Source organism: Quercus suber, unplaced genomic scaffold, assembly GCF_002906115.3.
Source record: "Quercus suber isolate HL8 unplaced genomic scaffold, Cork oak 2.0 scaffold_308, whole genome shotgun sequence".
Lineage (NCBI taxonomy): Eukaryota > Viridiplantae > Streptophyta > Magnoliopsida > Fagales > Fagaceae > Quercus > Quercus suber.
In genome coordinates, this window is record NW_027069764.1 from 309,271 (window position 1) to 327,063 (window position 17,793).

Below are 17,793 nucleotides of genomic sequence, written 5' to 3' on the forward strand. Positions count from 1 at the left end.
AAAAAAAAAAAAAAAAAAGATTCAACAGTACTTAAAAGCAGACACAAATCTGTCATCCAGTTTGGCCTTGAGTATGTAAGGAATTTAAGGCTAGTAAACATGTAAATGATTAACTCATTGTCTGTTCTTGCACAACTGATTAGGACACATCAGTCTTGTCCAGTTCACTAGTTCCATCAGGGCTTTTCAAAGGCCTATCTTGAAATTTTCCACTAAAGGAATTAACCAATTGGAGGGCTAAGTCACAAGGGTCACTGGTCCAATCAGTTCATCTGTTTGAGTTTTGGTTTAATCCTTCAAAGCAATCCCACTCTCCCCACTGTGCTTATCAATTAATGCAATCATATACAGAAAAGATTAATCTATATCAATTAAACAAGAGTAGTATACATACTTGTGGCAAGCAACAAGGAGCTCTTCATTTTTAACACCTTTAAGATTATCTGCTCCCAGTTTAACTAAGAAAGATCTCCAATGCAGCCGTTCTTCAGCAGGAACTCCATTAAATCTGCAATAAAACATATGCCCTTGAGGTAATGCTTCAATTGGTCATGTTCATTTAAAATGACTACAGGTCTACTCCTTAGGGAGATCAAATAAGGAAAAATATCTCTTCACTTATTGATTAAATTCCGAAGAAGCAGATGAAACAACTGATCATTTTCTTGATTCAATAATATGTTCATCTTCTCAGGTATACTCATCCTTAGTTTTATGTTTGACAGATAACCAATCATAACATGCCCCTTCAAAATCTCCTTTTTTAATGGAGCACACCATGAATGTTTTGAAATAGACACACAGAGAAACAGGAAAACACACTGTAACCCTCAATAAAGTGAATTATAATGGATTCCTATCATTAATTTATGAACTTTATATAAGCTGAACATGTCAAAAACGGATTACTATATATATATATATATTTTTTTTTTTGATAGGTAATCAAAGATTTATTTCATAAAAAGGACATCATGTTCACAATGGTGAACACTCAGAACTTAAAACAAATACAAGTACCTCAAGAAGAGATACAAATAGAAAGAAGAAATTCAAAAATGGAAATACATTGTGTAAAACCCCAAATTCTACCCCACTTAAATAAGGTCCCAACTAGCATAGGCTTCAAAAGATCTATTGATCTAGCAAAATCTTCAAAAGTACGATTATTACACTCCCGCCAAATTAACCACATCAAACAAGCTAGAACCATATTCCAAATGTTAGAGGAATGCTTCTCTGGCCACTTCCACCAGCCAAAAAGAAGGGAGGCTACTGTCTTCTGCATCACCCACTGGATTCCAAATATCAAAAAAACTTCACTCCACAAGGCATAAGCAAACTTACAGTGGAGTAGAAGATGATCCACATTTTCCTCATCACACTGGCACATACAACACCAATTAACTAGTGGTAAATGCCTAAGAACCAGATTATCAATGGTAAGAATACTACCCCTAGCTGCTATCCATAAAAAGAAAGACACCCTTTTAGGTACCTTTGTACTCCAAATGTGCTATAGACTATATATATATATATATATGAGCACTTTGCTAATGGAGCAAGTTCATAAAAAAAAAAATAATAAAATAATGAAAAGTCTTAATATTTCAGATTATAATCCTTTTTTTTTTTTTTTTTTTTTGCTTGCAAACTTTGGACCTAAAACTTGTTCAACCGCAATGTAACCTTTTAACTATTAAGTTCTTCGCTAGAAAACCTAAAGAAATCTTAAATTGATGTCCACAAATAAATAAATGAAAAATGAGGAGATATTAACACTGCATACCTGAAAATTACCTCAAAAGCCTAAAGATTAACAGAACAAATTAGCTCAATTTATTCATTGCCAACATGCAATCAAACTTCACAACAGCACTCATGTCCTATCTCCTGCTTCCACTTCCATTTTGTATGACTTCACTATACCATTAAACCATTCCACATTTAAGACGATTAAAAACTGATCCAGGTTGTCATCTCCACAGATTCTCTCTTCTGCTAGTAAAACTAAAAGTGTTGAGAAGCTCTAATACTAAATGCCACAAACTATACCAATACTCATACATCTAAAGTAGCATTATTATTCCCTTCAAAAAATAGTAATAATAATAATAAAGGTGGAATTATTATTGAACTTTGCATCCAAATTATCTTCAATTCTTAATCCAAATCATGCACATTGGTCCTGCTTGAGCTCAAACATCCGGTCACTAGAATCACATTAAACTCTAAATAAGCAATGTGGGACACCATACCTTTTGGTATCATGCATGTGCTCGCACCTACTAGAAAACTAAGCTTATGTTGGAGTTCAATATTCATTTTACATGAACTGTTACTACCTAACATAGTCAACTGTCGTCAAGCACTGAGCAATTGCATAACCACACTTGATTTTTTGGAGGAACAGAGGATTTCTTTACATCCTACTATCACCTAAGTCAAAAACGCTTAAGATAATGACTCCAATTCATCTATATTTCTAAATAATTAAATATGTATTAGTAGATTCATGTCAGCATAAAATTAGCCACTTAATTATGTATTAGTAGATTCATAGGTTAATTCAACATGGAGTGAGGATTAGCAACCTATACTGAACGGGATGGGTTTCTCATTTTGCTGATTTTTTGGCATTTAACAAATGATTTATACTGGAAAATTCAACCATCCTTCTAAATATGAATCCGCTAGAAGATCACTACCTAAAACAGAGACTTTCCAGGCATTCTAGTTGCCAAAATAATCAAGTCAAGAAGTTCCATGGAATTTCATGATTTTTTCTCACTATTCAAATAATCTAAATAGATAATGCATACAGCATATAGACATTCCAGCACACACCAATTCATTGAAATTCCAAAATGGCCTTATTTTAATAAAAAGCTAAGAAATATATATAGACCCAATTGAATTCTAGCAAAAAAAAGTCAACCCAATTGAAATTCAATGTAGATAAAAAGAAATAGATCCATTTTCTATCAAATATTTAAACATTCACGTGCAAGATCCAATCCATAAAATCTGAAACCAAATCAAGCCCATCAACCAAAGCTGAAAAGGTTATTTACAATCAAAAAATTCCAAGCGAATAAACCATAAAAAGGATCCAACGCCAATTAATAGTATCAAGATATATAACATGTCTATAAAGCTAGAGCAATGCAAAAGCATGGTGATACGTGCGTAAGAAAATGGACGGTGGAGATCTGAACATACCGTTCAACTAGGATGTTGCCGACGGAGTTGGCAAACACGACCGCGAGTATCATATTCTCTGTTGTTGTTTTTTTCTCTCTTTCTGTTTTTATTTTCTTTCTTTGCACGTTTGTAGATCTCAACTTTCTTTTGTTGGGTTGGGTAGGGTCTGTGGCCCAAATTTGCCATACAACACTATTTTTGAAACATATTAGTTAGTTAGCAATTTTTCAAAATTTATTAGTAAACTAACGTCTCGAATTTTAGAGACTCAAATTTTATGTGCTAGCAGAACTAAATATGAAATCACAGAAAAGACAACCTCAGGCCTCCCTAACCCAAACCCCCATGAACCCAGATCTCTCTAACTGAAACCCTTGGCTTGGACTAAACCTAGGTGGCGATGGCGAAAACTCCAAGTGAAGGTTTTCCTCTAATTCTTTCATTTTTTTTTCTTCTTCATTGAATTGCATGAATTGGATTTGTTATTTGTGTAGAAGTAAGACTCGAGTTCCACATAGATTTTTAATTCACCTCAACTCTACCAACACATGGAACTCGACTTGAGTTGTTATAGTGAACTCAAGTCTAAGATACTTGAGATGTTAATTTGCTAATAAGTTTAGAAACGATGCTAACTAAAGAATATGTTTGAAAATGGGTGTTATATGGAAAATTTGGCCAGGGTCTGTCTACAGGAGTTTTTCGTTGAGAGAACTTGGATTGAGTTATGGAAAATTCTAGTACCATATAATTGTACACAACTTTGGGCAAAACTTGCCATGTGGCAAGTTGTGAGTGGTAGAGGTGTGGTGGTGGATCCACACATCTACCACTCACAGCTCGCCATGTGGCGAGTTGTGGCTAAAGCTATGTACAATTATCTTAGATTATTTGCTCTTATTAAAATGCCATGCATTGCAATTGATTTTAGAATTGCTTTTAAGTTTTAGCTCATGTGATGGATTAAAAAATTAAAATATATATAGATATAGTCTTATAAATTATCATGTAAATTGATTAGAAAATGAGAAAAACTACCTAACACCCTAGACATATATGCGGAATCACTTTTAACCTAAACTAATAATTAATGCTCAATATAACTGACTAACTAATTTCACATGCATACATATCCAAATTACAACTATTGAATATAAATCAAAGTAAATAGGGAATAAATAAAAGCAAACCATAGAAAAACACCACTAGTGTTTTGAATAGGAAAATCAAAGTCCCTACAGTATAATTTTACAACATACCCTCCAAGCTTATGCTACCCTAGTACTTGAGCCATCCAAGCTCTTGGACTCTTGCTCACACCAAACTTTGCTAAGTTGGTTCTTCAACTAGCCCTTGAAGTACACGTGTTGAGTGACCAACTAAAAGTCTCCAAGCACTCATGAATTTGTGGAAATGCTCTCCAATAGTTCCCAAAACCAACAACAATCAACACTTATTATAGTGAAAAAGGTATAGACACCTTATTTTGCTTTGACCTATACCTAAGACCCCCATCCCAATGACAAGAAATCGAATTGCTACCAAAATTATCGACGCCATGTGGTGAAGCCCAATGATTCAAAAAGACCAAAAAGTGGCCTAAGGAATCAAGTCTAAGCCTACCATACAAGAATGCCTATTATCTAGTGCTAGAAGCTTCGCCAGAAGCAAGCAAGACGAGGTTACTTTGCTTCGTAGACAAGGTTCATTTTGTAGTTGACTTATGAGCTTGTATAGTACTCGCCTCTATCTCTAAAAGGGCTTATGCACTCCATTGTTGAATCTTTTTTTTTTTTTTTTTTAAATCTTTAGTTAGCACATCAATATATAAGTAAATTTTAGTTTAACATTTGCATCATATATATTTTTTATAAGTAAACACAACTTATGCACTGTGTGAAATTGAACTCATGACCTAACCCTCCACCCCTTGCTTTTTGGCAAAATATGATACATGTGATCCCAAGGCTGTCAAAAACATTCATATTATGTATCACATATATATGATATCTCTAATAATAATTATATTTATTCTTTCATGAACGATTGTGTGAGTTTGCTGATTTGATTAGAAGCAAGAGACAACCTAAAAAAAGTAACCTTCAAAGGCTGGCCCACACTGTGGACACTGTAGTGCAGGTTCTTTAACCTCTAATTGAACCGTGTATATATATGGTGTTTTTTGCCTTTAGAAAAGAGGGTAATTAGTTTCAATAATAATAATGGTTTGCTCTATGAGTTAAACTTTTGTTGATACCTCCCAATATGGATATCTTTCATGATTTCATTTGTGTTTTTATTATCAACTGCTCCTATTTTACTTGATAGATCAATGGGTTCAAATTAATATAGGTTGGTGCTTTTTATAGATGTTCTAGGATCTCTTACTCTTGCATGTCATGATAATGTGTTTTTTAGAGTTAGGCCACTTGTGTAAGTTAGCTTAAAAATGATCACTATTATTTAAATTCTAACTGTGCAGTAACTGAAGTAGATCAAAGCTGCATTAAGTTTTGTTATTTTCACTTGGTGTTTAAGATTATGTGATGCAGCATCTGGAAAAGCAATCCTTTCTTCATTAAAATATTGACAATAGGATTTCCATACTGTCTCCAGTTCTGCTACTTAAGCATAAAGGGTAGTTTGTTGTTTTACCATCAAAGGTGTATTAAGTTTACCAGAATAGTGCCGTTGTTCAGTAGAACAACCCAAGATCACCCCAGTGCCTTTATTTGACACACTATAATTGGTCATGTAACATTCTTGGGTAGTTTTCTGTGAAAGAAGCCTAAATCATGCTCATATGACAAATCTTATACTGCTGAGTACAAAATTAGAGTGCTAAACTCTGCAATTATCCACATGAAATGAATAATAGTACCACATGATCTATTGTTTTAAGCAGGATTTAACCTTCACGTGTAAATACTATTTCTATGACTGAGTTTATTAAAAAATTGTTTTACTGAGTACACTTGCAGTTAATTTTTGTTTCATGCACCAGATCAGTTTATATTGTCTACACAATACTTGGGGATGTCAGCATCTATGTTGTGGGCAAGGATGAGTATGATGAACTCGCTTGTGAGTATTTTATTGCTTCCTTTTTTTTTTCTTTTTTTGTGAGTGGATAGGCAGAAACTATGTCAATTGTTGATGCCGAGATTGTGGTGTCCACTCATTTTAAGGTTCTAAGATCTGGGACACAGCTCCTTGGTCCCTCTGATTAATCTTCTAGTTTGAATGACTTGCAATTGACAATACAAGTTGGTCCTCTCTTAAAGAGTCTACATGCTTTTTGGAAGAAGGTTCAGTTCTTTAATGCTCATTGAGATTTCTAGCCTTTAACCTATCACAGCACATTGATGCCACATTATGCAATGGGAAGATGATACCATAATCTTAACTGCCAAAAAACAAAGAAAATAAGAGAAAAGAATTTTTTAAAATATATGTATTGTATAATACATGAAGAGAAACCTTTACATAGTTGATCCTATTACTGGTGGTATTTTTTCTTATTGATCCATTTTTCTCTAGTGTCAGAAGTGATCTTTGTGATAACCTCAGCTGTTAAGGATGTATGTGGGAAGCCTCCAACTGAGCGTCTTTTCCTGGATAAGTACGGAAGAATTTGCTTGTGTTTGGATGAAATTGTTTGGAAGGTGAGGTGATGATTTTAAAATCAGTAACACACAGGAGATCTTGGAATTTTTAGGATGAATTTGATGGTTTATTCGTCCTGGACCATAATGTACACTCATCAATGCACTAATTTCTGAATAAACCGCCATGTGCTAGGTGGCTACTAATTGCTATAGGCACCTTTTCTATAGTTCATTAAACTCGTGTAGTTAATGTTTGTATTATGTGAGATCCCATGTCCTCATGCTTTATTTCAGGCATGTGGTGGAGGTTCATAAGTTACTCTGGACGTATTGTGCAATAACACAACATTTTGCTACTAACATAAGTAACAAAACTAGATTTGCAGTTCATAAAAAAGAAAATAAGTAACAAAACCTACAACTACAAGCAAAAAAAAGAGTAACAAAACCAGAATTGATTTAAGCTCACTAGGAACGAGGCTTGCTTGTTACATTCCTGAAAAGGATATGATGGAAATTTCTTATTTTTCCAATTTAGTTGGATGACAACTAAACCTGACTACATCCTGCTTTGTGGCTTTAGCCATCTTCATATTTACATGCTCTCCATGTGCTAGGCGGCTTCTGAATGCTATCTGACAACTTGCATTATGATGCTGTGTAACTACTTTTGCTGTTCCTTGACATTGTTTCCTTTCTGTACTTTGAAGGGATATTTGGAGAACACAGAAAAAGATAGAATCAGAAGACTCATAAGGTTAAAACCTCCAGCAGAGTTCTGAACCAAACGTTTCTTGGTGTATACAGTGTATTGAAGACAGTGGTGGTCTGGGCTTGGACAAATGATTGTGTCACGTAACAGTACACTGAAAATTTTCACCTACATCGTTATGTTTTGTTGCGCCTTTTATGTTGTTATGATTAGATTTGAGATTTTTTTTATTGTGTCCTTGTGGGAGGAGAGTTGGCTTGATCAATATTTGCCTAGTGATAGCCTAATAGGTAAATGTCATAAAATTCTTTACAGACTTACGTAAATTGTTGATATTTTCAGTCTTTTGGTTTTATGAATTTGAAATGCGACTGGTCATAAGTAATGGTGAATTCTACCTTTTGTTGTACTACATGGTGGAAAAGTCTTTTGCAGATTATTTTTCAATATATTCTTTCAATTAGAATCTATGAACATTGGTTGAAGTTTTCCTTTTTTCCTAAAGACTTCTTTTGAATTCTTCATGAGATGGATGTTTGAGCCATGGTTGTCAAAATCGCGAACCGGATCGTAAAATCGCACGATTTTACGATCCCATCTCATTCATATAGAAACAAAATATATTTAACTTTTGACATAATGTATCTAAAAAGTTCAGTACATGTTTAATTAGCAACTAAGTACCAAAATATTATCTACACATGAAAAATGTTTTCCAAATACTAAGTTTCAAATCCAAAATAAGTTAGGCTAGTTAGCATATAAAAACTATCCAACTACAAATTTACAATATGTAATCCAAAAGAGATTTCTCAATCTAAGATAAACTAGCTAATTACAAATCTGAAATCCAAAAGAGAATTCTCATTCTAAGGTTCTTCTAATCTAATCATTGTCATTGTCATATCCCATTTCATCATCTAAATATTTTAAGTTTTGTTTTGAAAACGTTAAACTTAAGTACTATAGGTTTTTTGAGATTTTATATTGGCATAGGGGTAAATTTGGGACTTCAATTCATTATTGGGCTTCTAATAACCCGTTGGGCTTGTGGGTTTAGGTGGATTATCTTACCCAAATGAATCTCACTTAAAAAAAAAAAAAAAAAATCAAGCCAAATGGTAGAATTGTAGATATCATACAGTCCTATGATCTTATGCGATCGTACATACAATCCTACCATTTTTGCGACCTTGTTACGATTTTAAACTTTTTGATGAGATGGGATCGTAAAATCGTGCGATNCAAGATTCAAGCGTCTAATTCAAATTTTGAGACCCATTACACGCCACACAAAAAGAAAGTATACGTGGACAAGCGCCAAGGGGATATTTATAGAATGCAAAATTTTCAACCAATTGCAAATTGTCCTTTTATGCCACTAAAATCATAGAGTAAACTAGTTGCAAAGGACCATGTGTTACTTAGTGGGTATCACCGTTGTTATTCAAACCAATAGAAAATTTCAAAATATCACTAATAAAAATTTCAAAAATATCCAAAAGCCAATCACATGTCGATAGATGTTGATATTTTAATTTAAAATTGCACAAGTAGCTTAATTGAATATCGTCATGTGTTATTTTAAATTAAAAAATTTTGGCTAATCAAATTATGTCATGTGGCACTTGGAAAATAAGACTTAAAGTCTCATAATTTAAATTATAACATATGTTACCAATCATAGTCGATCATATGTCATTAAACCTTCTCAAAACTCCTATAAATAAAGATTCTCATTAGTCTCCTAAAAAGAATATTCAATAGTCTCAAAACTTTGTCGGAATCATGCATGCTCCAAAGCTATCAAGAACATCAAGAACTTCAAATTAGAATATTCAAAGAGAAATAATTTACATCATCCTTCTAAATCAAAATTCAATAGAATTAAGCTCAAAAAGGTCTCCAAAAACTACAAAAGACTTCAAATTAGTAAAACTCTATTTACTCAAGCCCCTAAAACCACGAAAACTTCCACCACAACTCTGTGAATGCAAAGAACATTCAAAACATTCATCCAAATAATCCCTCCAAGTCTTAGAGTTCTATTCGAAGAACTTTGTCAATGCTCTGTTGAAGATTTTTTTTTTTTTTTTTTTTCATTTAAAAAAAAAAGTAAGACAATTTTATTAAAGTAAATCAATTTAGAATACATTATCTAAATTACTAGGTAGTTCTTCTACCTATACATCAGTGTCGGCAGTTAAAATTGTTCTTCTTGTAAGGGTGTGAGCCAACTTATTCCCATCTTGTCTCACATGCTGAAACTGGCAATGCTGTAGAGTACACTCCTAACTGTGAGTATCCTCAATTACATTCTCATATAGTGTGTTATAGCGATCAAGAGCTTTCAATGCCAGAACAATGCAGAGACAATCACCTTCCACCACCACGTTGTAGATGCTAAGTTCTTTTGCAAAAACTACCGCTCTATGTGCTGCCAACGCTTCAGCCAACTCCACTGTGTGAGGTAAACCTATACCAAGTAATTTTGACTATAGCAATACACCACGCTGTCATTTAGGTCACGATGTCCCTTTGTTTTTTTTCTTAGCACGTTTTTCCTTCATGTATTGCTGTTTGATGTTTTGTGAGGCCAAGAGCAAGCCACAACCATTTGTAAGTCAATCCTAATCATGTCTCATTCTTTTATCAATATATATATATATATATAAAACCGAAACTTTTGAAACTCCCACAATTTTCCACATCATCACTATTTTCTTTTTCTTTCTATTTTAGATTCTTTTTATTTTAGGTTTTATATCTTATATATTTATTATTTATATTTTTTAATTTGATTTAGGACTTTTAAGATGTATTCAAACACAAACACCTCCTCTCATACAGTTTTCTATTTTGTTTTGGACTCTTTCTTCTCTCCTTCTCTAATTCTATTTCTCTCCTTCTCTAATTCGATTAGGGTTTTTTAATTATAGTTTTACTGTATCTTCCTACATGTTTTTAATATTTTATTTAAAATAAAAACACCCTACAACAAATACTTCTCCAGTCCCACGTAAACAATCCCTTACAAAACAGCAACACATTCACGATTCCAATATTAAAATTGGCCAAAAAAACTAAATAGAAGATTCCCTCTAACAATCAGTTACTTCGTTGGGTAGCCATTTTTATCCTTTACTTTTCTCTTCTTTTTCATGCAATTCAAAACTACATCATGTGAGGCTGTAATGTGACTACAAGCAGCAGAGAATGATATTCATGGATTTTACTAGGAGCGACAATGGACCTAGATACGAGACGAAGAATCACAAAAGGTCACTATTTCAATTAGAAACTCCCCTTTTTACAATTCGATTATATTAATTTATAAATCTTATTGTGTTTCGGCGTGGTTGTTTTGCTATAGGCGTTATTAATGATAGTGATGATACCTGATACTCTCTGACCCAAGAATGAAAAGCATCCAAGAGAGTTCAATCCTCTCATTCAATGTAGCCTCAAGATTTCATTGAATTTGACGTTAAGGTATTTTTTATCACGTTGTTTAGATTTTTGTACCTATTATATTGATTGGATTTGATAATTTCAATTTTTGTCAGATTGTTATATTTTAAAGTTTTGCACTTTTTAAGGTTAGGAATGAAAGATTTACTCTTTCTTTTGGCTTTTTAGAAGTTTTAACATCTAAATTTTGAGTTCATGTTTTGCAATATATGAAATTATCTTAACAAATTTCAATTGCTATAATCATGCATTATTCTTTTGAGGTAATCTATTTTTCACTTATATTTTTTCTATTATGTAGTCATATATATTGTTTTTCCATTTGAATTAATGTGATTTAAGAATTATAAATTACTGTTATTTTTTAAAAATATTTTTCATATATATGACCATTTTTGCATTTTTAATCTATTTTTATATCATTTTTTACGTTGTTGGGTCTTAAATCTTGATGAACAAGCTTAGGTTATGCGTTAACGTCATAAATTTGTTCTTTAAATTTTGCCTTTCTCTTGCCAAGAATAAAAGTTGGAATCATAAGTGCATTCCAAGTGCTATTCTATCTCGATTAAAACTCTATGGCCTTTCAATTGGTACTTCCTTCTTCTTCTTTTTAGTTACATTCATATATTCCGAAATCTATTCTCTCCAATGCATTTATTTTTCTTCATTCTCTAACAAAGTCAATTTATTCATATGATACGCCTTTTTGTTGTTGTTCATCTACGTGTTAAAATATTATAACTATTGCCTATAACACTAAATTAGCTTTTCCAAACCTCAAAAAGAGGGAAAAAAAAATCTTTTCCAAAACATAGCTCTAGATTAATGACTCTTCTTCTGAGCGTCATTGTCATTTCTGAGTGTAATTAATTACTACTTTCTATGTAAAAACTTCTATAGTTTTTATTTTCTTATTTTTGGGTTTTTTTATTGCATTTTATATGTCAAGAAAAAACCCCTGATTTTGCAAACAAATTCAGTAATGGGAGGGATTATATTATATTAAAAAAATGATTGAGTCCTTAATTTTCATTAAAGAAAAGATGTCATTGATAATAGGCATGGCATGCCTAGCATTATTGGTGTTAGTATTTTATTTCCCTCTTAAATTGTAACTTATTTTTTCAAGTGATCCTAACTTTAAACAAATTTAAAATTTTGCTCAACTAATCCGTGCATTGCATGGGTTAGCGGCTAATTATTACTATTATTATTATTATTATTATTAATACAGCCACAGCCTCTAACAATTGTTAGGGCACTCCTTGTCACAACCTTATAAAAGCAGCCCTGATGGCACAAATCTGTTTCCAAGTGAAGACAAAAGTGAAAGGAGATCTCCTTTGTCTTTGCATAGGTATTGTTCTTCTTCCTCTTAGCGTTACGTGCCTGCTTCAAGCCTCCAATCTTTCTTTCTTTTTTCTTTTCTTTTCTTCTTTAATCAACTTCACGATCACCTCCATGGCTTTTTGTATTGCATCCTCACGCAACCAGCAACCTTTTTTTACGTATATCACATAAATCAAAGCCTCTGTGTTTAAATTAATTCCATGGCCCTTGTGTTTTGTCTTTAGGTCTCACAAATGTGTTGCTTTTTTACTTTAGTAGCATAAAGAAGAAGAACCCACGGCATCAACAAGTTTTGTGGCTCCATGTTTTACTGCTTCTTCACATAGTTGTCTTTTCCTTCCTTTTTTTTTTCCACCAGTCGTAACACTTATCTAAGGGGATCAACCTATATATGGAGGAGGCTATCCTAGAATACTGTTAGCTTCACACTTTCTATCTCTCCCCCCCCCCCCATTTTTTTTTTTTCTAGAGTTTCAACTTAAGGCGTCCACTCCTGATGATAACTTTTTATCATCAAACCAAGACACCAATCGGCTTTTGGTGTAGGCGAAGATTAAATCTCATATTTCTTATTCAACCATTAGAAATTTTATCAGTTGAGCTAACTAAAACCCATGAGGTGGTAAATTGTTAGTTGTGGATAAAAAGTAGTATAACGATGACAGAATAAATGAAAATTAATAATGACTTGTAAATTGAACTATTGGAAATATGTTAAGAAAACTATTATGTATGTCGCATTACTCATTGAGAGCTTCTTCTACTATAGTAGATTCTTGTGGGACCCAATAGTAACCAAGGACTAGTAGATAGGGTGTTGGCGCTCCGACTACCTGTGGGCTTGGCTTGAAGTTGTCTACTATGTGAAGATTGTATTTCTATGTACAAATAGTCAAATATTGTTTTGTTTTTGTTTTTTAAATTTACATTTGTATTTGTATTTGTTTGTGTACATATACTGTCAAATAGAGAAATAGCCTCATATTATATGGAGAGAAAAATAGCAATTTCAGAACCTTGGTTTGCACCTAGACTCTCTTCTATTTCATTCTCTCCTATGACCCATTTTCTCACCTTAATTGTATAGTTGTATTTCACCCATTTTTCTTCACATCTCCACCCCTTTTCTGCCATTATGCATTGACACCACGGTCTATTCTAGGTAAACTTGTATTGTATTGTAGACTTGTTGTAGTTGTAGAGCAAGATATCATATTCATCAAAACCCAATTGATTTTTTCCCCACCTTAATCAAACTATGCTAAAACCGAAAGTATTTTCTCCCAGCAATTATTGCTCATGTATTGGATATTGATAATGAGTAATGACCAATATTTTTTAGTCTATTATTAGTAATGACCAAAATTTCAATCATGTGCATTTTAGACCTTTGATTCTTCATAGAAGGAATGTTAACAAAGTTATCATTTATCAAACATAATTTCTTATCACTATAGTTATCAAGGCAGTTAGAATGCTAGGAAGCACAGGTGCGGCTACTACCCTCTATAGTTATCAGTAAAGTTATCACTTGTTAACTTTCTCACAGAATGGAATTTTTACATTTGTTGGGGTGAACAATATTTTTGTCATTCAGCGATTGCTCCTAACTTAGTATAGTATGAACATACTAAATAGAATGACGCTTTTTGATTTGGTTGGGGAGTATTATCGGGTGTAGCAGGATGGGATGTACGGAGAATTTACCAAAGGTTGAGCTAGGAGGGGATGTATGGAGAATTTTACTAAGAGTTTTTTTTTTTTTTTTTTGGAAAACTACTAAGAGTTGAGCTAGGAGATGGTTGATGATTAATTCAAGGGGTTGAACCAAGAGGTGGTCCGTTACAGGTGGACAAATTTTGCAAGGCTCTTTGGTATTGAAATCAATGTTTCGTTAGTAGTTACACTTAGTGATTGGAGCACTTTCCATCTGGAGGCTTGGTGGTGTTTTTAACTCACTCAATTTTTATACAATTTGTCCAATAGCATCAATAAGGATTTCATATGCTTTATTATTTTTCTTTTTCTATGTAAAATAGAATTGTTAGCACACCTTTAAGAAAAGTATATGGTTAGAAGGATATAAGAAAAGTATATGGTTAGAAGGATAATTCTACTCGATTTTTATACAATTTGTCTAATAGCATCAATTAGGATTTCATATGCTTTATTATTTTTCTTTTTTCTATAAAAAATAGAATTGTTAGCACACCTTTAAGAAAAGTATATGGTTAGAACGATATAAGAAAAGTATATGGTTAGAAGGATAATTCTCTTGAATTGCACATAAAAAGTCATTCAAATTTCAATCAAGTGCATTTTAGACTGTTAATTCTTCATAAAATGGGGGTTAACATGGTTATCATTTATCAAACATAATTTCTTATCACTATAGTTATCAAGCCAGTTTGAATGCTGTGAAGCATAGGTGCGGCTACTATCCACTATACTTATCACTATACTTATCATTTGTTGACTTTCTCGCAGACTGGAATTTTACATTTGTTGGGGGTGAACAATATTTTTGTCATTTGGTGGTTGCTCTTAACCCAGTATAGTACAATTATATTAAATAGAGTGGGGCATTTTCATTTTGTTAGGGAGTATTATCGAGTGTTGCAAGAGGAGATGCACAGAGAATTTTACCAGGGGTTGAGCTTAGAGATAATTGATGATTATTTCGAGGGGTTAAACTAGGAGGTTGTCCATCACGAGTGGATAGATTTTGCAAGGCTCTTTGATATTGAAATTAGTGTTTCGCTAGTAGTTACACTTAGTGATTGGAGCACTCTACATCTGGAGGCTTTGTGGTGTTTTGAACTCGCTCAATTTTTATACAATTTGGCCAATAGCATCAATTAGGATTTCATATGCTTTATTATTTTTTCATTTTCTATGAAAAATATAACTGTTGGCACACCTTTAAGAAAAGTATATGTTAGAAGGAAATAAGAAAAGTATATGGTTAAAAGGATAACTCTCTTCAAGTGCACATAAAAAGTTAATCAAATTTCAATTATGTGCATTTTAGACTATTGATTCTTCATAGAATGGATGTTAACATGGTTATCATTTATCAAACATAATTTCTTATCACTATAGTTATCAAGGCAGTTAGAATGCTAGGATGCACGGGTGCAGCTACTACACACTATGGTTCTTGTCTTTCTCACATAATAGAATTTTACATTTGTTGGGTGAACAATATTTTTGTCATTCGGTGGTTGCTCTTAACCCAATATAGTATGAATATATCGAATAGAGTGGCACTCTTCCATTTGGTTGGGGAGTATTATCGAGTGTTGTAGGAGGGGATGAATGGAGAATTTTACCATGGGTTGAAATAGGAGATGGTTGATGATTATTTCGAGGGGTTAAACCAGGAAGTGGTCCGTTATGTGTGGACAAATTTTGTAAGGCTCTTTGGTATTCAAATCAATGTTTCGTTAGTAGTTACACTTACTGATTGGAACATTCTACATCTGGAGGCTTAATGGTGTTTTCAACTCACTCGATTTTTATACAATTTTGCCAATAGCATCAATTAAGATTTCATATGCTTTATTATTTTTCTTTTTCAATGAAAAATAGAACTATCAGCACACCTTTAAGAAAAGTATATGGTTAGAAGTATATAGGAAAAATATATGGTTAGAAGGATAATTCTCTTGAACAGCACATAAAAAGTCAATCAAATTTCAATCATGTGTGCATTTTAGACTGTTGATTCTTCATAGAAGGGGTGTTAACATGGTTATCATTTATCAAGCGTAATTTCTTATCATTATAGCTATCAAGGTAGTTAGAATGTTGGGTACATGGGTGCAACTACTACCCACTATAGTTATCATTTGTTGACTTTCTCGCAGACTGGAATTTTACAATTATTGGGGTGAACAATATTTTTGTCATTCGGTGGTTGCTCTTAACCCAGTATAGTATGAATATATTGAATAGAGTGGCACTTTTTGATTTGGTTGGGGAGTATTATCGGGTGTTGCAGGAGGGGATGTATGAAGAATTTTACCAGAGGTTGAGCTAGGAGATGATTGAAGATTATTTCGAGGGATTGAACCAGGAAGTGGTCCGTTACGGGTGGATAGAATTTGCAAGGCTCTTTGGTATTGAAATCGGTGTTTCGTTAATAGTTACACTTAGTGATTGGAGCACTCTACATTTGGAGGCTTGGTGTTGTTTTTAACTCGCTTGATTTTTATACAATTTGGCCAATAGCATCAATTAGGATTTCATATACTTTATTATTTTTCTTTTTCTACAAAAAATAGAATTGTTAGCACACCTTTAAGAAAAGTATATGGTTAGAAGGATATAAGAAAATTTAATGGTTAGAAGGATAATTCTCTTGAACTGCACAAAAAAACTCATTCAAATTTCACTCATGCGCATTTTAGACTGTTGATTCTTCATAGAAGGGATGTTAACATGGTTATCATTTATCAAATATAATTTCTTATCAATCAATATATATATAAATAGAAACCTCATGTGGAAGTACATAAGGTCCTACCAAGTGGCGCACTAATCTTGCATTGAGCCTTCTCTTTACCTCTTTTATTAAGTTTTTTTTTTACTGTTACCCAAAATGCAGGATGTATGCATTTTTTAGTAGGCATGAAACATGTCTATCTATATTAGATACTATATCATGCAATTTTCAATTTGTAGACACATATATATAGTATGATCAAATCACTATACTACTCTTAATGTATTTCTATTTTGTCTATATATAAATTAACTAAAGATTATAATTTTTTACAATGAAATTTATTGAAATATCTTTTTTATACATCGATAGTTAGAGTGGGAATTTGAATCCTTTCTATTGGAAACTGAGGTGCCAATCAGTTAAGTTACATGATTTTTGGTAAAACTTATTGAAATATTGGAGAAAACTAATATTAAGTTGCACCGCACATCGTAAAAAAACTCAACTAGTTTGTGTTAAAATCTCGACCTCTCTCTCTCGCACTCACTCGCTATACTCTAGTCTATATTCCTAGTACTACTACTAGTGATTAGCCCCTACTAACCCAGAGTCTCATTTCTTCACACGCTGCTACTACATCTTCATCAAGAACTTCATGCATACATTCACGCATAGATATATAGAACTCTTTCTTTTCACCATCTTTGTCTCTCTTTTTTTACTTTTTCATTTCTTGAATCCTTCTTCACGTTTACGCTTCTTAAGCCCCTCCACTCTCCACCAACTTCCTTTTTAGATTGTAAAATCTCTTCTTTACAATCTTTTCGTTCTATTTCTTCTTGAGCCATACGTAGATCAGAAGAATAGTACCATCAATCTTACGGTAACAATTCCGAATATTTTCTTTAATGGTTTTTTCCTTATTGAAATATATTTATTGTGTTGTTCATTCAGCCATGCATATAAATAAAGTGTTTCTTGTTTGTGTTGTTCAT

The 17,793-nt window shown here is 32.9% G+C and overlaps 1 protein-coding gene across 1 annotated transcript; it reads left to right on the forward strand.

Annotated features, from left to right (window-relative positions):
• Positions 1–6,208: 6,208 nt before the first annotated feature.
• Positions 6,209–7,936, forward strand: LOC111983282 (uncharacterized; the record flags this gene model as incomplete). The annotated part of the gene is given in 3 exon segments (XM_065782620.1): positions 6,209–6,288; positions 6,745–6,869; positions 7,523–7,936. Coding segments are annotated over 3 exon segments (277 nt in total), but the record flags the coding sequence as incomplete, so codon positions are not given.
• Between the last annotated feature and the right edge of the window lie 9,857 nt (positions 7,937–17,793).